General features: G+C 48.4%; 1 protein-coding gene across 1 annotated transcript in view; it reads right to left on the reverse strand.

Moving 5' to 3' along the window:
* LOC144129294 (glutamate receptor 1-like) overlaps positions 1–21,447 on the reverse strand; it is a 229,833-nt gene that overhangs the window by 117,002 nt on the left and 91,384 nt on the right. The window contains exons 3-4 of the mRNA XM_077663318.1: positions 9,958–10,082; positions 8,894–9,017 (exon numbers count right to left, since the gene is read on the reverse strand). Coding sequence (XP_077519444.1) covers positions 8,894–9,017; positions 9,958–10,082 — 249 coding nt within the window. The remainder of the gene's footprint in view (positions 1–8,893; positions 9,018–9,957; positions 10,083–21,447) is intronic.

A 21,447-nucleotide genomic window follows, 5' to 3' on the forward strand; every position in this document is an offset into this window, starting at 1 on the left:
CTTGCCCTCCCCCATTCTTCCATTTTTTTTATGTGATAGGAGTAGCATAGAACTCTGGTTTGACGAAAACCGGTGACCTTCGTCGTACACATGGAAGGTGTCCCCTCCCTACGCCTGTCACACCTGCCAACCATCCTTGCCTCCCCTCGCTGCCTCTCTACTACTGCTCCCGCTCCACTTGTTGGGAGATAAGGGATATGCAGGATTTAGAATGACTCAGCTGATGCGAAAATGACTGAGTGGCGCAAAAAAAATTAATAATAGAAGTACATGAACAGAATAAAGAGTGGTATTGACTCAGAGTTGGAATAGGATAGACACAAACTTCACTGCTCTGAGTGACCTTGCGATTGGTTACTCGGAAGAGTGACGTTTGTGTCACGCAGTATAGCTGTGCCCGTCTTTAGGGGCTACGATCCGAGGTCTCGACCGCAATTGCTCTCGATCGACTTCATCACTCCGAGCCGAGAGACGGGCCCGCTCATTCGAACGGACCGATTCTGGGCATCCGCGGGTGCCGACAATTGGGAGCATAGACTCCAGTTGGCTTTTAGCCTCTAACCACTGTGGCGCCTATTTGCGCCGCGGAACGAAATGCTGCTGCGTAGGCAACTCTATCTCGCTCTCGTACGGCTTCCTCACCGCTTGCATCCGCCGTCGGCTCTGATTGTTCGGATTGCCTCTGCCCGCGCACCGACGCCATGCATTCCAATTAGGAGCCCACGGCCTACCGCGCATATTTCCGACGCGACCCGACGCGAAGCCGAGCTGCTCTGCGAAGCGCCACCGCATGTGCATCAGAAGCCGTGGCGGCTTGCAGGGCCGGCGGCGCACGCTACGCCGCGACGACTAATGGGCCCGCGGTTGTCGCAGTCGTCGGAGCGATTTCCCACCTCCGGCGCTCAGCTGCCTGCCTGAGCGCCGTGTGTTCTTGTTTTTTTTCCCCCAATTTTTAACTTCTTTTGCTGTTGTGCTCCAGCGATCTCTTTTCGTGGCCTGTTCCTACGCCGGTGGTTCGCGACTATGTAGATTTAACTTTCGGTTAATGCCCTCTGCGGATAGCGGAAGCGCGCATGCAGATGAGTCTTTCATGTTTTTTTTTCTCCTTTCTGGTGTAAGAACGATGTAAGGACAGAACACGCGATGCGTTTGAAGACTACAACCATGAGAAAAAAAAAGAAACCTACTCAGCCAGGAGGCGAAACAGAGAGATTTGTGGCCGTGCGGCCTTACGTTCCTCCGTCGGGTGAGGATTATTTTTTTTTCGTAGCGCTTCATTAACTACGAAGGACAGCCAGGTACCTTTTTTTTTCGCTTCCGGGCGAACCTTGCGCACGTGTGAGTTTTAAGCATGCAGTGACATGAGCGGCGGGTGTAAAGCAAGCGGCTGCAGGCGGAAAGCCCCACGACGCGCTTTTCCTGCGTTGTGCACCTCCCTCGTGGTCTGCTGGAATGAATAAGCGGTCGGGCGTAAGCCGAGCGGCATATCGTTAAAATAGTGCGAGTGGCATGTGTGCTTCCACTGCTGCCGCTGAGCGGGATATCGTTAAAATAGTGCGAGTCTTCCACTGCTGCCGTTGAGCTCCTTATCGTAGCAGGGCATGCTGAGCCGATCTGCGTCTCGATCAGGCACCGCGCTGCGATCGCATCTTGAACGGGAGGAAAAGTCAGAGATGCCAAATGCGAAGGCACAGTTGCCGCACTAGCCACCACCTCTGAGTCAAAAGTGGGTGCACAGCTAGGGTTTCATGCGCTTTGCGATAAGCATGTCCCATGTTTCCGTAAAATCTTACTTCATTGAGCTAGCTCTAAAACCCCAACCTCAGATTTCGCCGATGTTTGTCTGTCCGAAGCCTCTGGGAGGTAGCCCCGCCTGTCACGGTGGGCAGGTTGCCTGCCTATACGCTTTATGGCCGGCTATGCATAACACTTTATGGCAAAACACGCTATGGCGGCGGGGGGATGGTTTTTAATCCTCGGCGGCGCGAACCGATCGGCTTTGCTGTCCACTGCATTAGACCACTTCTTCACTGTTACAGTCGAACATCACGCTTGTTGACTACCATTCTCTCGCGCGGCGGATGTCGTTGTTTACATCAACTTCCATCCGTGGGCGGTGTATCCAGAACACACCTCTATCACCTTGCCCTCTTAAACAGAGCCTCAAACTGAAGCCGCCACCGAAGGGAGAACTGATTTGCGAGCGCAACCGATTCGCATTCGGCCTAACCACGTTAAATCGTTCATTTTTTGTTTGTTTGATGGCAACAGTTCAATTTATAAAATGATTGCTGGAGTCTGGATAGCGTGCGACCTTCCATCGGATGGGTGCTTTCCGCTTAGAACAACTTGCTGCTTTTGCGTTACCTAAAAGTACAGGCGGGTTGCCGACTAACCACCAGCGCTGTACAGTGCTGCCGTCTTTATGATTCGCCCTTTGTCCCTCGGGCCACCACATGACGAAGGTTTTGCAGAAACATGATTGCTTCTGATTTGAAACAGCAAAAGTCTGTCGCAGGGGCTTTTCTTGAGGGGGGGGGGGGGGGGGGATCTGTCGGGCAAAGAGCAGCGTGTTAGCGAATATTGCTTACAGAAGAAAAATGTTCACACAATTGCTAAACGGGCGTGTTGTATAATGCATTTTTGAGGGTACCAGCGTAGTGATACGATTTTTCACAGGCCAACGTTAACGCTTCCCTGTAAACATTGTAAATTACTTTTCGCGGTTAACATTTTTTTCTTGAGGGTAGCAGCACAAAAGACGGAGACGGAAGAGAGAACACGGACGAGAGCTCCTGTCGTGTTCTTTCTTTCGTCCCCGTCTTTCGCGCTGCTACCCTCACGAAAAAAAATGTTAACCGCGAAAAGTCATTTAAAATGTTTACAGGGAAGCGTTAACGTTGGCCTGTGAAAAATTGGAACAGTACTGCTAAGGCTGCTACATATTTCCGCCACTGATTTCCCGGCCCTTGCTTCGCTTTGTTTTGCGGCATATGAAACGCTTAATTAAAGATATAATTAACCAGAGTTATCTCTCTTGACCCTACTTGCTTATTTGCCTGCTAGTTTTGGTTCTCATCCTAAGGACTCTACAGGAAAGCTTTCAAGGAGCCGACGTCTGTGCCTGATGTCGTTGCTGAGGTTAACGAACGCACTGAAACAAGTAACGTGCGAGTATCCGCCGAACTGCGGCTTCTGGTACAGCAGAGAAATTTGTTACGTTGGCTACTTTGCCACTACCCTTTTTGTTATAACGGGATGATGCTGTTGACTCCTGTTTCAAATTAATAAGTGGCGAAGATGTAGAGAAAGAGAAGACAACGTTAAGTGCACAACCCCAGCGGAAGTTTTGCTAAATGAGGCGAGACTACAAAGGGGAAAGGAAGAGAGGCTGGAGAATTTCCACTTGTTTTTTACTTATTTTTGTGCCATTAATTTCGTAAACGACATGAAAGAACGGGAAAGGTCAACATTACACGCTGCTCGTGCTGTGTCGAGCGCTTCGACTGCAGCTCGTAATTAAAACTGTTTCAATTAGGCGCTCTCGCTATTCGCATTGCTGCGCTAATGGCTTTTCATTAAAAGCGCGCCCCTCTAAAGAACGTTATTTTTCTTTCCTTTAGCACACCTGAGGAATCAAAGGCCTGTTCTACACGTTAAAATCGCGACCACTACTCACCCTCTTTCTTACAGCGTTATTCCCTCGTTTCGGAACCACGGCTGAGGGATAGGTGTGCATACTTTGCGTCCCTGGGCATCGCTGTTTTTCTTATTTTTATTTTTCTCTTTGTCACTGTCAAAAATTTCACCAAAATTCCCGAATTTACTTGCACCTTTGGTCGGGTTCCATGAAAACAAATACTTTCTCCCAGCCGGCGAGCTCGTATGAAATTGAGCGCTGCGCTGGATAGAGAGGCGAATGTATACACTGGGTGCCATGGGACGTGTGCTTAGGCTGGAATGAAAGAAAATGAGATGTTTTTTTATTCTCCCGTATTTCTTGTTACGTTTTGGTGCGCAGTCGGAAGAGAAAGTTTGCTGTCCAGAAGGGTGACAAAAAAATAACCATTAGCTCATGGTTAGACGGCGCACAAGCGCTGACCGGTCATGTCAGCCATCGAGAATCGGGAAAGGAACGGAAACTCGAGCGAGATCATTTTTTCGCTACTCCGGCCTCTGGATGTATTCGAGGCCTCCACACGTGGCTTCTGAAATCTGAACCTGCTACAAGCACCTGGCAGGCACGGCGGTGTGTCAGCGGCCTTTGGAGGCTGCACGTGCAAAGCGCGAAGTTCTTCTAATTAGTCGTTGCTCTCACGTAAGCGCAGCTTTGGTGCCTGGTGCACGCCTCTGTGGGCAGCGAAACCATAACACGTGGCCGCATTCTCACGTTTCGTCATCAACACTTCCGGTTTTTTTTCTTCCTTCGAGAAAAAGAAAAAAAATATCTATGACAACAGACTTGAGACGCGAAGAACGAAAGAAGCAAAGAATCTTTGCGCAGGCAGGTTCGGAGGAGAGATGTCGCATGCGAGCAGCGGATGCGGAAGAGGCAGAGACGATGGGACACGTTAATGGCGCCTAATGTTTCCGCAGCAAGCGATGAGGCAAGGAAGAACTTCCTCCCACGGCTAGACGGGGGCGCTCAGTGTACCGCACCGTCGCCGGAATGCAGGCTTCGAGGGGCGTAGGATAGCGCGCCGCCCTGGTCGCCACTTCGTCCGGCAGCAGCCTTCGAGTGGGCGGCCAAGGCCAGGTCGTTAATGAAAGCGTGGAAGGGGAGCAACGAAGAAGAAACGGCCGGGCTCTTCGAAGATTAGCCCAAAGGAAAACTGACCCCGAGGAAGCGAGGACATGGAAGACAAGGAGATTGGAGACCTGGCAAGGGGATGCAGGAACGCGCGCCGTTGAGGCTCACTGGCCGCATCCGTATTCACACTAATGGTGGACATCTCGCGATAGCGCGGCTGCGACGACGGCGATGGGACCACGGGCGATGGCGCCGATGGTTTTGGAGCACCGATCATTGCCTATTGCGCATGTTTTCATTTTTTTGCGTGTGATAAGCGTGACTATAAACGTATATGCAGACTGGGCCTGTTCCCAACAAGGCACACGTGCTCTCTGGTGCGGATTAAACACGAATGGTTTGAATGAAAAATGAGCTCTGCCCGCCGTAGGTACCCTGTAAGCTAGTATGGTCTGTATGATATTAGGTGTGTAATCATTTTTCATTCAAATAAGGGTTTGCATTATTTCTCGTATTTCACTCACCGCTCATTTATGATGCCAACAACTTTAATTTTTTTTTTTTGCATCTGCTGTCTGTAATTCATTTTTACAATTGTTCTTACAGGAGGTCCCGTCCACAGTCTCTGACTTTGGGACCTCCTTCTGTATTCCAATGTTTTTCTCTAACCTTGTACCATAAACATGTAATAAATGAACCTTGAACCTTGAATACTAAAAATGATCAATTAGTCACTGCACAGCTACATCGGCGAAACTGAGAATCCAAAAGAATGAACACGACAGCACAAGAACGACGCGCCAACTTCGCAAGAGAACGCTACCCGATAGCCGAGCATTCCGAAGGCGCTAACCATAGAATGAACTTCGAAAAACCACCTTCCTCTGAACCGACACCATTTACTTAAAATGACTCCTACTTGATTTTTGGCACATTAAATCTCTTGCAACGTCAACCGCAGTCGAGGCAACCTTGCCTCTGCGTACGCGCAGGGACTTCGCTCCCTCATTTCGCAAGAAAGAAAAGACGCCAGTGGTCATTCCATGCGCACAACCCGGCAACGTGACTCACAGCCTTGGACACCAAGTCCCAGCCCTCTCACACCTTTCACAACGTCCTTTCCTCCCCGCCATGTACTTGAAGCCGCAAGCCAACAGTCCCTGTCACCCTTGAGGAATCCCGAAACGTCGAGATCTTTAAATTAAATAGTTTCGGCTGGAGGTGTCGCACAGTCTGCTAGAAGTTCTCACATCGAACCAGACAAGAAAATCTATCCAAATGTTCAGTTTTCAGTGAGAAAGAATACTCAGACCTGTTTTTCCGTTGGACAAACGTAGAAGTATGTTGCTTTTGGTCTTGTGAGTTTTTATTTGTGTGGCTGTTGCTCACGCCTTAGTTAACACCTGAGAGTGCTAATGCTTGGCAGTTTCCTTTCGGAAAGCTAAACTATTTGACCTGAATGAGGCAAAGAACGATATGCTCTGCAATACAGCGCAAAATTTACAACACCAAAAGTGGAGTTGTGGTCATTGGAAAAACACATTATTCACATTATTTAGCGTGTATCGGGCGAGGTAAACAGAATAACGTGGGTTCCTAATGACGTCATTGCCGTTCAAACATTATTCGCAGCGTACACAATTATTGAGCTTCGTTTGTCATTCCAGCTGATTTATTTGCCCCGTATGGCTAACTCTGGAACCAGCCGGGAGAGGAATCTTTTTAACGCAGTTGTTTCCTTAAAACAAAGGCTTACAGAAACGTCCCACAGTCGAGGCTGTGCCAGTGACGGCTGCTCGTGGCAAGTCGTCGAATCGCGAGAAAAAGGGGTGCGAACGAGGAACTACGCAGCTGCGCCTTCTGGAACGTTTCGAGAATCGTCCGGGGCGATTACGTTGAGATGACGCGATACCTTCGTTATATAGTGCCAGGACTGCCCGCTCTTGGCTCGCTTATTATCTTCTCCCCCTTGAGCCAGCGTTAAGACTTGATCGAGAGGACGGAAGGCGAAAAGGCGCTTTGCTACCTCCCTTTATCGACCGACTCAAGGGGGATGAGAACGAGAGCCGCGGAAAAGCTCGCCCAAAAAAGAAGACAGAAACATCTAAACTTTGGCGCGCCCAATATCGACCTGGGAATAATAAACACGACGAGCAAAAAAGTGAGCGGGAAAGAAAATAAGCGGGCAGCAGCGTCATGGAAAAGCGGGAATATTTTCACTGTCTCGGATTCCGCGGCACGTAATCAAACGAAGCCACTGCCTCGATTGAAGCTCGGGGAAAGGGCCAAAAAAGGGGGATGGCCCACAGCGGTAGCAGGCATATGTAGGGAAAGAGGGTACACGAAAGAAGCGACTCCCTTCTTGAACTCTTTCCTCGTGGAATCCATAGGCTCTCTTTCTCTCTTTTTTTCTTCCGCCTCGAGGGGCTCGATGACACGAGCCCACGCTGAAAGACCTGCTCGTGAGTGCCCCGAGCCGAAGAAAGTTGGTATTTCTGGGATACAGCGAAAACGCATAAACGCGCCAAAAGCTGTCGCGTACGCCCTCAAGGGCTCCCGCGGACATGTCTTTCACCCTATTATAAGCGAGCGAGCTTCGGCCCGAAATTTCAAGCCTGGAGGGTTGACACCAGCGTGGAATCGAGACCTCAATTTGTCGTCAGTTTTTTTTGTTTTTCTTGTCGAAGCAGCAGCTTTAGCTAAAGAAAACTAGCCTGCTTCGATGTGTTCTAAAAACAATACCACAAGAAACACTCGCCTAAACTGCGGGGAAATCAAGCGACGTAAAAAAAAAAAAAGAAGTAGGCGACCTGTCGGGGGCCGCCTCAAAGAAATGGGTGCATCTGTTATGTCCCGGGTACGTGCCAGTTCATATCTTTTTGTGATAGACAAAAGAGCATTCGTTATTAATGTCGAATATCGCGTCTAACGCCCAGCTTTCAAACTGTCCTGTACTGTGGTGCCGGTTCGAAGCTGGCTGTCAGCTAACGCTGTGAGGAGTGTCCTAGTGACCCATCGGCAGAGCTTCTGATGTCATTGCTACTCCGCAATGGGTTCGAGATGGCATTTCCCGTCGAATCCTGGATTTTTAGCTGGCGTGAAATTGCTGTCTCGACTCTTTCTCTATTCTTTCAAAGGCACTCAACGCTAATGATAAGTTTTGCAAAGGCTCGTCTTCAATACACCTTACGATGAAGATGCTCCACCTCTTTTACGCGTGTGCCAAGGTCTGAACAAGAAGTGTGCAGCAATCACCTTAGGCTATTGAAACTTCGTCTGTTCTCTAACCACTAATATATTTTAGTCAATAATGCAGCAGAATTGCTATCCCGTTTATAAATTCACTTGTATGAAATATTATTTTGTCCCCCTGTGAATATTCCGTGCTAATCTAGGCAACCTGTCTCCAAGCATGTCGCAAGTTACTCCCTACTGTTTCTTGTTTTCTTCCCAATGGCAAAAAGATAGCAGTGGTAAGTTTTTGCGTCAGGTATCTCGGAAAACAGACCTAAGGAAATCATGAGAGGAAAAAAAATCCCGAAAATTTTTAAACAGACATAATGGTCATCAGTTTCGGTATCATATCACTGAAGTGAAAGTGACTAAAAATTGGAGTAGGCTTAAGCTTCCCCTTTAAAAGTGGAACGCCACAGCGTGTTGCAGCGCTGCCAGGGTATTACTCATGTACGCATCGGTACACGAAGACACTTCACGAAGTCAAAGACCACAACGCATTCACTCTGTCCATTTTTGTTCAGTTCGAACAAACGAGCTTTCGTACCGTACGTGTTATGCGCGTGCTCACTCCGCTATCTGAAAGACCGGGGTTTGATTCCCCGTATCCCCACAAGATCTTTTTGCTTCGAGATTCTCGTGTTACAACGCCGACAACGCCAACAACGCCGACGCCAGCTTTTCTGCTTCACGAGCTCGTTAACGTTGTCCCGTTAAAAGGTTTCATTTCACACTCATGTTTTAACTACTTCTAGATGCAAAGTTATGACGCTATAGCAGTGTTCAGATAGATTATGCCATTCATTCTGTTAAGTAAAATACGTGCATCAACTGGCTGCTCGCTATTTTGGCATTGCGGCCACAGCCCAGGAGAAGCCATTCTGAGCATGCATACGGGCTCACACTCACCATCGTCCGAGTCGTAGAGGTAGAGGATGCTCTTCCAGCGGTAGTGCTTGATGACTTCCACTATGGCCGGTAGGTAGCGCGGTCGCAGGCTTATGCCGTACAGTGCTGGTCTCGCGTCGGTAACCTGCGAACGCAAATTCGGTGGCGCATACGGCGGGCATCTGTAATGCTCTGCGCGGTGTACAGAAGGCAATGAAACAAGGAAATCGCAGTGCAAGAAACACGAATGGCCCGTAACGCCAAATGGCGTCAACATTCAGTTGCACAGATTTTTGCCGCAGTTTCATTATTTTTCAGCGCCATCTGCAAGTTCCTCTGCGGACAGTTCGACTCAGGGCGCTTGAAGAATCCGACCCGTTAGACTTTCGACACCCCAAGTCAGGCATTGTATCCACTCGAACATGAGGCGAGCAAGCCTATACATGCACACTGAGAATGCTAATGAGGCTTGTCGGAGCGCGAAGAAAGAAATGTTTGATGTCGGTGCAGAAAAAGACGGCAACGGGGGGGGGGGGGGGGGGGGGGGGCAGGCATGTGAGCAGAGAGTATGCGCCTCTTTCCGCTGTTCTTTCGATCCCTCCTATCAAATGCCTCCATCGTTCGGCCTAACAGAGTTTCACAGAGCTGTGACGGGAGCGAAGATTCGGAGTCGCAAACTTTGCAAGCATTTTGTCGAACACAAAAGTGCGCGGCACGCACCTGGCGGAACTTCTACATCCGCCGGCACACTCACGAAAATACTTGCGCGAAAGCGTGGCGCTCGGATGAAACCGATCAAAGGAGGGACACGTATTAGAGCGAACTGATCTGAAAGTTACCGCAACAATCTTTGTTATTACGAAATATAAAAACGCAAGCATAACCTAGACGACGGGATCATGTGCGATATTGCGAAAAGACGAAGGAGGAAATCAAGAGAACACGCCGACGCAAACAAGAATAAGGGGACAAAGAGAAAGAGGAAGGAAAGAACATTTGGAGTTCCGTCTCAACCCCCCCCCCCCCCCCCCCCCCCCCGGCCAAAGTTGAGAAATGTGCGGCGTGTCTCGTAGGTGCTTGCTTACCTGTGGAAACGCAGGGCTCACAAAAGGCATCCGGAAGGTGTTGGCGTAGGACGCCAGGGTGGCGTAAGACGTGGCTGTGGTGGGGCCGATGATGGAGAAGGTGCCGTTCTTCATTATTGTGCACACTGAGCGCAGTGCAGTCCGGGAGGAAGAGTGGTTAGGGAAGGAAAAGGGAAAAGTTTGCAAGAAGGAAGCAAAGTTGCTGAAAGATATTGAGAGGAAGGGAGTGGGAGGGAAGGGAGATGGACAGAGAGGAAAGAAGAAAATAATGCATAGGTAAGAAATCTTTCCGGAAGCCAGACAAGCGCCCGCAAGATAGACGACTCCGCTTTTGCTGGAAGCTAGCTGCTAATGGTCCACACCTGCGCGGAGAGTACTTTCTCAACTTGCGAGAGAACAGAAAGCACGATAAGCACAAAGAAAAAAAAACGCACTGCTAAGAAAACAACGTTCGGCCTTGGCAAGTGATAGATATTCAGGAGCCTGCACACACGCCGCTTTTCGTTGAGTTGTTTATGCATTTAGTCGTGGTTTCGAGATTCTTTTTGGTCATGGGGTCGACACGACAAGAAGATTAAGCGTACCGCCGGGAACTCTTGTTAGGCTGCGGCCGGCGAAGATGAGGTAAATTGCTACATCACATTTTTTTGCTTGTGCTCTTCACCAGCAATAGAAGACTGAGTCGCTCCTGTCGGCTTGCTGGATATATATCACGTTTGATAACTGCTGTGCTTAGGTGTCGTTGAAGCACTGAAGAGCTGCAACTTCCCCCTGACTGATGATTTACCATTAGAACATTTTGGCTTTTTTCGGGTACATTCAAGGTTACTGCAATCTAATAAAAAAACTGCGAAACGACGAGCAGACGAGCAGTACATGTCACACCCCTCGCATTATGTTGTGGGCGAGCAGCACACCTAAGAAGCCATTTAGGATGTTCTGAATAACCCTGTTAGCAATATACGTGCCTATGTGATAATAGCAGCAGTATTCAAGAGACAGACGCGACCCGATGCCCCGCTTGTCTCTGGCGTCTAGTTTCGTTACCCAGGTCTCCTACCTCAAGGGCGAAATGCCTTTCTCAAGAAGCAGGCGTTAATTACAATTATATTTATTTATTAATTTGCCTAAATAAAACATCTTGAAGAGGAGGCAAAACTCTTATCATCCCCATTTGCTCTCGACCTGTGCTCTTCAGTGGCAAGAAGAGTCTCGTTTCGGCGACCCTACATGGCAAAGAGCCTCGATTTGGTTCTTATGCTCGGTCTTTGCTTTTCGAAACTATGGGTGTGAAACGCACCACGAAATGACGGCAGTTCAGCGCACTTTCTGTAAGGCGCCAAAGGGCCCGGGCTATTTTATAAGTTTGCCTCCCACTGTACACATGTTAATATGTAATTGAAGGGTGTTAAATATTTTCCTTTTAGTATACACTACTAACAATGACCGCTAAGCAACTATTATTTCGTTGCCGAATCTACGTTTTCGACCAGGTGCTAGCACTGTTTTACATAAGTACGAACTTCTCATCCCCCAGGAGCGCTCTTCAAAAAGTTCAAAAAACACAGCGGCGCCTGTTCATTTTTCAAGATATTTTAGAACAACTTTATGCCCGAAAAGGTAGATTGTAAGCCTTTCTTTCAAAGCTAACGACTTTGAATTCCATCGATTAGCTGCTAAAGCTCGGGATGTATTTTAAACTTGCATAACATCTCTCGTAATAAGAGAGAACAAATGTTACTTTTTATGCCGAAAAAATATGCACTTTCGAACTGAAATTGGCTTCAGCTTAAATTCTCGACTCAAATGTTGTTTTTGTAAACCTTTTTTTCTAGGCAATCTTATTTTGAAAGAAATTTTTGTTTAGATGGGAGCGTTGGAAATGCGTAAAACCTCAGCCTTACCTCGGCGCACGTAAAATAAAAAAAAGCGAAGAAGACAAAGAAATGTCACGCTGCAATCTTCCAACGACTTATTTGTTTATATGATGCAGATTTCAGGTTTTTTTTATAATTCCTCTTAAAATGAGTTGAGCTGAGCAGAAGATCCCCACTCGATTCCCCACGCGAGCACAGCCGCAACAAAGTCAGCCGAACAGTGCATCGGAGCGCCTGATCCTCTGTTGCAACCACCTGCACGGCTTGTAATTGGGAGCAGGAGTTGGGGGGAAAAGGGGCTGGCTGGCGCTACAGTATTTTCCTTTCGTTTGTCGCAAGCGCTCGCAGCAGTTGCTGCCTCGCTGACACCGCACGCAGGGAGAGCAGCGAAGCGCCTAATCATGACAAACGGAGGCTTTGCCACCTTATTGATTTTGCGTCGGCGCAGTCCGTTAAGCCCGTTAATTGGCCGGTCGATAGCCACGCCGCCGGTATCAAAGCGGCCCACCGCTGTTATCCGCGACCATCTCCGACGCGGTGAGTTCATTCGCGCCTTACTGCAGCAGTTGGCCCGGGGGCGTCCTGCACGCCCCTCCTTCGGCTCCCACTGTGTACACTGCGTGCACGGCGGCACTGCAGCGTTGATCGAGAGCTAAAAGCGCTCGTTCCCCGTCTATCAACTGCGCTCAGCTTGGCTTCTCTCGGCCCGTGTGCCGCTAAGTGAACATGCAATCGTATATGACCGGTATCCACCACGTTCACCTTTGGTGTGGGGGCGCCTGTGGCGTCATTTCTTTGAGGACGCTTTGCTGGGTCGTCCGCATAAAAGTTTTCCTTTTGCCACCTTGGTCACTTTTAATGTCGGATGGCATGATTGGCGGTTGGGTCTAGACGAGAAGGAACCAGTGAACTACCACGCAGGTGGAAGGACGACAAGCGCAAATCTGCGGTGGCCGTTTCTTCTTGAGCTGATTTTGTTCTCTTTAACTGCGAAGCCCGCGTGAGGAATTTTCTAACTGCGCGTGTATCGTCATAAGTCATAGCCCGAAACTCTCCTATTCACGTCCAAGCTGGTGACAGTTGTATGTGGGAAGGTGAGCAGGCGTTGGCAGCCGGCAATGAAGCGAGTTCTCTCTTTAATTCTCCACACGCGCCTTTATTTTTTGCGCTGATCGCAGTTTTTAAGTGGCATGCATTTCCTTCTCTTTCACGCAGCCTTCACTCTCTTTTTTATTCTCCCAGAATTTCTGTCTTTTGTGACCATCCGTCGCCTTATTTGTGTAGCGTCGGGAGTGATTTCCTGTCACCACAATGCTTTTCGACTTTTCGAAGTCTGTTCGCTTACATATTGACCAAATTGTGCAGCAGGGGATTACATTTGGATGCCACTGTTAAAAAAAAGAATGAACAAAAATGACCTGTGGGTGTGTGACGATTTGTCGCACAAGATTGCACGTCATATTTTATTTCGTCGGCTGAGAGACACCAGTGTGACGCAAAGAAAATGTGTATGGCAGGTGCACGCTTTCCCACAATATAGGCTACAGCTATCAATAAATAACCTACTAGCCAGAGACGGTAAACTAGTTGTCAAAAACGACTCCAACTACATTTTCTTTGCTTCAGCGATGTGTCGACCAGATTTTAAACTGTCTATAGATATCAAGCCGGAAAATAGTTTTGCTCCACTATGACCAAGAAAAAAAATCGGAACAGGATGGTGTTAAGAAAACCATTTGTAAAGGCAATACTGATCAGCGCATGTCGGAAGGGGCCCATAGATTCCATAATTCGTGAGGGTGTATTGTCGACCGCAAGAAGTGATTCTGTCTGGAATATGCAACGAGGTAGCAGTCGCCATTCCTTGCTTTTCAAGAGCTATTCGGGTAAGGGAACAATAATTAACACTTGAATCACCTGGACCCGAATTGCAACTTCGATTCCTTGATATCCCTGGAAGCGTCTGCCGATTGACTGAAGCAGCGGAAGCTGGTTTAGCGCTTTGTCGGGCTAACTGAAGGCATGCGTCGCTACCGAAACGCACCCTTTTGACGGCTATTTTTTGTGGGATTTCTCCCAGCACTGCAGAGGGGGCTGCAGTAGATGGTCCTGGAGGCATCAAAGTTTATGTGACCATCACTTTTGGCACAAAAGTTTAAAGCTGCGTAACGGGGACCAAAAATGTTTTTCTGTTTTGTTGTGGGGCTCAAGGCTCCTGCTGTCTTTGTGCACTGGCGCACGTGATTTCCGAGGTCAATTCACATGAGTCGCGAGGGCGGGCGTCGAATGTGGACTGCAACAGAGCCAAGAGACAACGACATCAGCTACGGAAGTGGAACTGAAGTGCCAGAATGAGGTTAATAGACAAACAAAAATAAGGGAAAAGTAATTTTTTATACAGTTGTGGCTTACAACCATTGAAAACAGCGTTCTAGTTGCTGGTGTTAAAAGCATTTTGGTTGCGTACATTTTGTAAAAAGTGCAACGCTTTTGTTTGTAAAGGACAGTATTCACGTTCGCATTCTCTCGCAGCAGCGGGAAGCCCCGCTTGAGCATCCACCTTGAACAGCCGGCCTTCGCCGGCCGGTGCAGGTCCCGTCGCTTCGTGACTTAGTTGCGTGCAGCTGCTCGCATTTTATCAGCGTCACTTCCACGAGCTTGTTTCGTTTTTGCCATGGCACTAGGTTCTTGCTGGCTACGTGCGTTCGCTTGTTTTTTTTTGCCATACGAGCCACAGTTCCAATAGTAGGTAGCTGCCTTCGAAAAGGCGGTGTGTTGATCCGTTGTGAAGTGTCCAAGTGCGAACTGCTCCGCTTGAATCACACTGCGACAGGATGGCATTACAGTCACTGCAATAAGCCGTTTTCACTGGGTGCCTGTAACAGCCAATAAGGTGCCTTTTGACGTCTGTGTGGGAGGTGTCATATGTCACTTTCGGATGACTGCTTGGACTTTTGTACGAAGCAGCGTTTTCCATTGTGAATTCAGTTAATTTTATTGCACCTGCAATAGGACTCAATGGCTGTGCTTTGTGCTGACTGTACTGGGTGAAATAATAAATGAGAATCGTTTCTAATCATGGTGAAGCAAGATCAGTGTCAACGCGCACTTGACATCGTTTTAATGTCTAAACTTTGATGCACAGGTATTGCGTGCCGTAGAATTTCGGGTTTTTGAAGCGTGCATACGCTTCATATCTGTCGAAATGTTGGAAAATGCTTTGGAGAAATCTTTAGCGCGATCCCTCGCAAAGTGGAGACTGCCCTGAATGTTTACGCTTCTTACATGCTACTGAGCCCTGGAAACTACCTCTGGAAATGCTTTCGAACACAGTAATTTTTTTTTAAAATATTCCCCTAAGAATGACAAACTGGTTTTGTCAGACAAGAGAGACGTCTTGTATGTCACGTATCGTTTGCTGTTTTTGCTGAGTCGTGATACTAAGATACTGTTTTATTTGAGCATTAAACAGAGAGCAGGCTTAAATTAAATCAGTTGTTTCGTTAAAATCTTCCTGGGCAACCTTCTGGAGCGACTTCTTGCTTGGATGTTTCTTCTGAATACACGCTCACAGTTTTTTTTTCTCGTTCAGCCGTACCTTCTCTCGCTTCCTCATTATGTCAGCACTTTCTTTTATGCGGTCTCTGTAGCTTTTGATCAAATTAATAAATATGTTTGTCCTTCATACATTCTAAAAGGCAGCCCAAATTTAACTGCGAAAGTGCAGCACTATTTACCGCACTCTTATGTCTTTGATGCGCAGCAGGCAACTTCTAGCTCGTTCTCTGCGCGTGTGAATTTCAAACTTGTCTCGGGCTGTAGTTGAGCAGCTGGTGGTTGTGCCGCTATTCTCAGCCGAAGTTGTGTGTCATGGTTTTCAAATATTGTAATCAAAATTTCGATAAACATTTTCACTATTTCATCTTTTTATGCGAGAAAAACTCGATCAACGGAACAATTCCGTCATCGCCCATTACTCACAAACTCGAGTGCTCGAAGACAGCTCTCAAAAAAGGAGGCAGTCTCCTATTAATGCGCAATTCGGGCATTAAGACTGCTTGTTGGCCGGGCTTGTTGCTGCGGTAAAAGCTGAAAGTTTAGTGCGACACACGAGGCGGGGACGAAGGATGATGACACAATGAGCGCTGATTATAAAAAAATTGTGTTCGTAATCCGCTCTCATCGTGTCTTCTGTCTTGTGTCGCGCTGAAGTTCGAGAGATTGGAGCATTTCTTTTTCCTACCAAACGACACGCATATTATGACCTCACCTTTTTTTTTCAATATGGCGGTGTTGTTTAGTTGTCCACTCACTTCTTGGGTGGCGCTGGCTCCACACTACAAGCCGCCATGTTATGAACGCACGAGCTTTTGTGGAAGTTAGGCCAGAGGTAGTAAACACATGCTTGTTTCGGTTACAACTACTTCAGAGCCCCTGGGAACAGGAGGAGAACTCATGCTTGAAAATAATAATTCGAACCTTTTAAGCATCGCCGTAGCCTCACGATGGCCGAATTGGTCGAGGTAACGAACGGGAAACAGCGCTGATTCGTGTTTGCCGGCATTGGTTCGAATCCCACCCGGGGGTGAAGTTTCTTTCGTTCTCAGTATTGTTGCCACGGTAACGATATGGCACTTCAGTTGGCCTTCCTGCAGCCGGTATGACTTCAATTGATGCTGACGTCTGTATTGGCTGGGCAATGGTAAACATAAGAACTTTCTATACCCCAGCACAGATACGCTACCACTCTACGTTTACCATGTTAGTTCACTGCCGTTAAGGTTAAAAAATTGGAGGGGACACTTAACTTCCGCCTTCAGGGCATGACGCTACAGCGCTAATGGTTTAATGCCCATGTGTGCAGAACTGGAAGTTCTCTACCTCACATTTATAGATCCCTGGGGACTCTGATACCACATCTGGTGCACTGGTGCAGCGGTTAAGAAATAGGCCGCTGCTCCGCGATGGCAGGTGCTGCCACCCGTGGGATTCGTGTCGCTCCTCCCGAACTACCTATCACGAACATTCATTAACTTAACTGCCACCTGCCCATTATCCGGTGGGCAGGTTCTCACGCCACTGCAAGTTCACGTGACCTATGCGGCCCACCTGCCTCCTAGGTTTCTTTGGGGATTTTTCGCAGATTTCTCGCTCACGGTCAGCGACGCCGACGCCGGATTTTTCTGCGAGACGAGATCCTTAAAGCTACCGCTTTAACACTGCTGCGCATGACCGGCAAGTTTATCCGCGGCAACCAAAGGAGTTCTGTCACCGCCCATTGCTCGCAAACCCAAGAACTCGAAAACAGCTCCTAAAGAGGGAGTCAATGTCCTATTAATGCACCGTTCGGGCATTAAGATGAATAGGTGGCTTGTTTGCACCTTGACACATTGAAATTCAGCGTGACACACGAGGCGAGGACGAAGGAGGAAGAAACGAGCACTGACTATCTAAAAAAGTTTCTGGGTGGTCAGCACTCGTGTCTTCATCCTTGTCTCGTGTGTTGCGCTGAACGCAGAGACGTGCGTGTCTTTTTCTCCCGCCTAACGAACGCGTACTAAGGAGTCACGTTTTGGTGTTTTAATTGCGACGTCGTTCTTTAGTTATCCGCTCACTTCGAAGGTGGCGCTGGCTTCGCACCAGAAGCCGCCATATTTTTGAACGTTCGGGCTTCGTGGATGCTACGCTACCACCCTGCATCTACCCTGGCATCGCTGCCAGTTTCACGTCGCTCGGCGCGTTCGCGGATTGCCGCCGCGTCGTAGTCCAATACGCGCTGTTATTGGGTTTGCAATCCGACCTCAAAGCTACTGCATGGCCGTTGCCGTTAGTGGACGCGACAGGAAGGAAGGTTCACGCTAATCTCGCTTGTGGCTTCCGACAGGATCGGCCTCGGAGTGGCGTCGCGAAGCTAAGGGAAATTATCTACCGGAGAAAAAGTGCACATGGTTGTCGGCATGAGAAGAACAAGTGTCTGACCGCGCAGATCTACGCTGCCAAGCGCCCAACGCGCCACCTTCGAGCGAAGACATCGTTTGTGCCCATTTTTAGCGAATTTTTCATCTACAGGTTCGGTGGCGTAACAAGTAGGCCTAAAGCGCATGTTCTGGAAAAATAGGTTGGAACCAGTGTGGTCGCGTTTGTAAGAGCGAAGCCAGCAATCAGTATTTGGTAAATAGCGCAGTGTGCCGGTGCGAGAATGACGTCAGTGTGGAGTCTCTGTCAACCGCTGCGTGCATTCTCTTACATGCGAGTCTGCACCAAAAGCTGAGTGCGACAGACTTCGAACGGAGGCTGGATTTTGATAACTGGGCCCTCAATTTGCCTAACATCTGAGATGACCGAAGCCAACAATCACCGAAACCAACAAGCTTAAAGAATGTCTTTATTTTTTAATTTGTGGTTTTTTATAGTTGGGAGGTTAATAAAAACCGTAGAAAAAGCAACCTCATGCCGCCGGTGAGATCCGAGCCTGCGACCTCCGAATTAATTTCTCATTTTATCGATCTCCCGTTCATGTACCATTTGTGAAAAACCAAAATTAAAAAAAACAGACATCCTCTATGATGCTTGATTTCGGTGACTGTTGGCTTCCGTCATGTATGTCATAATGAGCGCCTAACTTCTGAGAGGTACACAATGGATTTTTTTTAGGGGGGGGGGGGGGGAAGGGGGCGTAATGAATTGCGAGTTCAAAGTTTTAATTTGTTCTTGCATAAATTCAGTACCAGAGTATTGCTACTAATCAACCATGATAGGGGACGTTCGCTTAAAAAAAAAATTGCACGAAGTAGGTTTTTCAAATAGGCAGGTTTGCTGAAGCAAGCGGTTAACAACCTCCGCGGTGTCTAAGTGGTTATGGTGCTCGGCTCCTCACCCGAAAGACGTGTTCTCGATCCCGGCCGCGGCGGTCACATTTCGATGGAGGCGGAATGCTATATAGAGGCTCGTGTTCTGTGCGATGTCAGTGCGGGTTAAAAAACCCCAGGCGGTGGAAAATATCTGCAGCTATCCTGTACGGCGTTCCTCATCACCTGAGTCGCTCTGGGACATTAAATGAAATAAACGAAACCGTTTAAATCAAGAAATCTAAAGACACTCAACGTTAGATGCGTTGTCATGTTAGTCGTGAGCTCCCTAATGGATTACTTTGAACTCCATCCAATCCGTTACCGTTAGGAGACAGCTAGGTTATCGAGAGGTTCCGTATTTATTTTGTCTCCGGCGGAATAAGTGCTTTTAATAAAAAATAAAAGCTACAGTCGTGTTGAGCAGCGGCCAAACTGTGCTTTGCAATGGCTATTCTCGCAGAAGAGCCTCACATTCATAATGTTTTTCCAACGAGTGTGGCATGACAGATAAATAATACTTAAAAGGTACTGGTGCACAGTTGAGCAAAGAAAGTTTTGCCGATGCAAACCAGCTGTTCTCGTCGTGCAGTCGAAAATGGCGTGAGCCTTTCTTTTTCCCGACTCCATTAACGAGACTGGCCACGCGGTCTTATCAAGACCGGATTTTAAGCGCAGTGAAAGTGCTCATTGGGCTCTGCCGCGGCAACAAACCGCGAGGCCACTGAGCGAAACTATGCTGTTAGCCATGCTGCCGGTCCGCTCGTCTGCGCCTCAGGTTGCGCTAGCAGTGCGTCAAGGAAAGCGCAGGGCGGAGCGATCTACATCAGAGGCGCTCGATGCTGCTGTGTTACGGTGTGAAGTCACCTACCGGGGTTACTTTTTTTCGCATCGTAACGACCACAAAATTTTTTTCATTTTTTTAGACTATTTGGAGGACGAGCTCCAATTCTCGAAATGCAGCTTATCCCCTAAAAGAAAAATTAAAGAGTTGTTTAACAATTTTAGTCAAATAGCCAAGTAATCAAAGCATTCTGCCTCTTCCCTGGTTCCCTCCGTAGCCACCAAAATAGCCCTGGGGCTAAAATAAATCGCAAGCAAGCTACCTTAATTTTAAGAATTTTGGACATTTAAAAAAATGACACCCGGTAAATAGGCAAGACTGGTCGTTGTTTAAATGAACGCCTAAGGAAACGCCTGCTTGCGATGAAAAGTAGTTTAATTTGCCCCTGCATTGCGATGCCTACTTCTGAGGCTTCACGTAACAATCCTATGCCAGCCTTTGCTGACTAGGACAAAACAAATTTGAGGGGAAGCAATGACCATGTGAATCGTGAACTTCCCCAAGTTTTTCCACAAGCAAGAAAGGGGATGATTGTGGGAACGATGGCTCCAGCGCCGTGCGCACATCACAATGTCCCATATACAGCTGTCGTAGTAGAATTAACACTTAAGAGAGAGAGCCTATGCTTTAGCCTTTCTTTCCAGTCCACGTGCCGAGAGTGGGAGGAGGAGGAGGAGGAGGCGGAGGAGGAGGAGGAGGAGGAGGAGGAGGAGGAGGAGGAGGAGGAGGAGGAGGGGGGGTGCTTCCAAACCGCGATTCGTAAACATCGGGTGGTGTAGCAATAACTGTCAGGGCTCCGATGCGACGTCGGGAGACGTCGTTTCGCTTGTCGCAGCCTGACACCGCGTTATTAGGGGCCCCGACACCGTCTTCTCGAAGACTTGAGGCGAGCGCGCGCGCGAACACGGCAATGGAGGCTGCAGGAGCAGCCGAGGAAAAGAGGTCGCGCATGCACGCATTGAAAGCGGCGTCTTCAGCGTGTCGCCACGGGGGGCCCGCGTTCAATAAAGACTCCTCGCAGCGCCGATTCGGTGGCTGCCGGATCGCGTTTCCATGGTGTCGCTGCATTGAAAAGGTCGGGTCTGACGCGTTGTTGAGAGCGCATGCTGCTCGACCTCCCCTCTCGGCCTTCCATTTCGCCCTTGCCGTTTCCATAAAGGGTGGGATAAAAGGCCCCGGGACCAGGAAGACGCGGACTAGCGGCGAATTGCTGCTGTTCGGCGAAGAAGAGCGAAAGCGTTCTACTATTGGCGCGGATACGAATGTATCACGTTTTAGCCAAGCTGTTTCGTTGCCCACAGACAGCCGTGGAGTTCGATCGGCTGCTGATCATATGACCACGGGATTGAATCCTGGCTGCGGTCGCTATGTTTCAGTGGTCTAAATGCCAAAAAACGCTACGTCATGCAAAAAAAATCGCCTCTTTCTTCCTTTTTCCGTCTTTCCTTCATCCCTACTATCCACTGAGCGACATAGTGGTCCTTTTTTTTTCTGAGAAAACATTTGCTTAACTTTTGCGTTCTGTTTTTCTCAGGACCGTCCTGGTTATCAGCAGAGGTGCTTAGATAGCCACGGCGTCTTGCTGTAGAGCACGATGTCGCGGGTTTCAGAAAGAGAGAGAGACTCTCATTAACTTTTAGAGATCACGTGGGCGGTTCGCCCAGGTCCAGGACATTGTCGAAGACGACTTTCCAGGCTTGTCTGCTCAGCTCACGCCGAAGAGGAAGATTTGTGTCAGCCACTTTCACCTCCCACTGGTCATGGCTGAGTTCCTGAGAATTATGTACTCTATGTTGCTCGCGGAAGTACCCAAACCATGTGCAGGATTTTGTAAAACTCTGCGCAGGCCGGGCATGCATTAGTGGGACATTGCGCGGGTCAGACCTTATTGTATCGAGCTGGGTTAGGTATTGTACGGACT

This window comes from Amblyomma americanum, chromosome 4, assembly GCF_052857255.1.
Source record: "Amblyomma americanum isolate KBUSLIRL-KWMA chromosome 4, ASM5285725v1, whole genome shotgun sequence".
Classification (NCBI taxonomy): domain Eukaryota; kingdom Metazoa; phylum Arthropoda; class Arachnida; order Ixodida; family Ixodidae; genus Amblyomma; species Amblyomma americanum.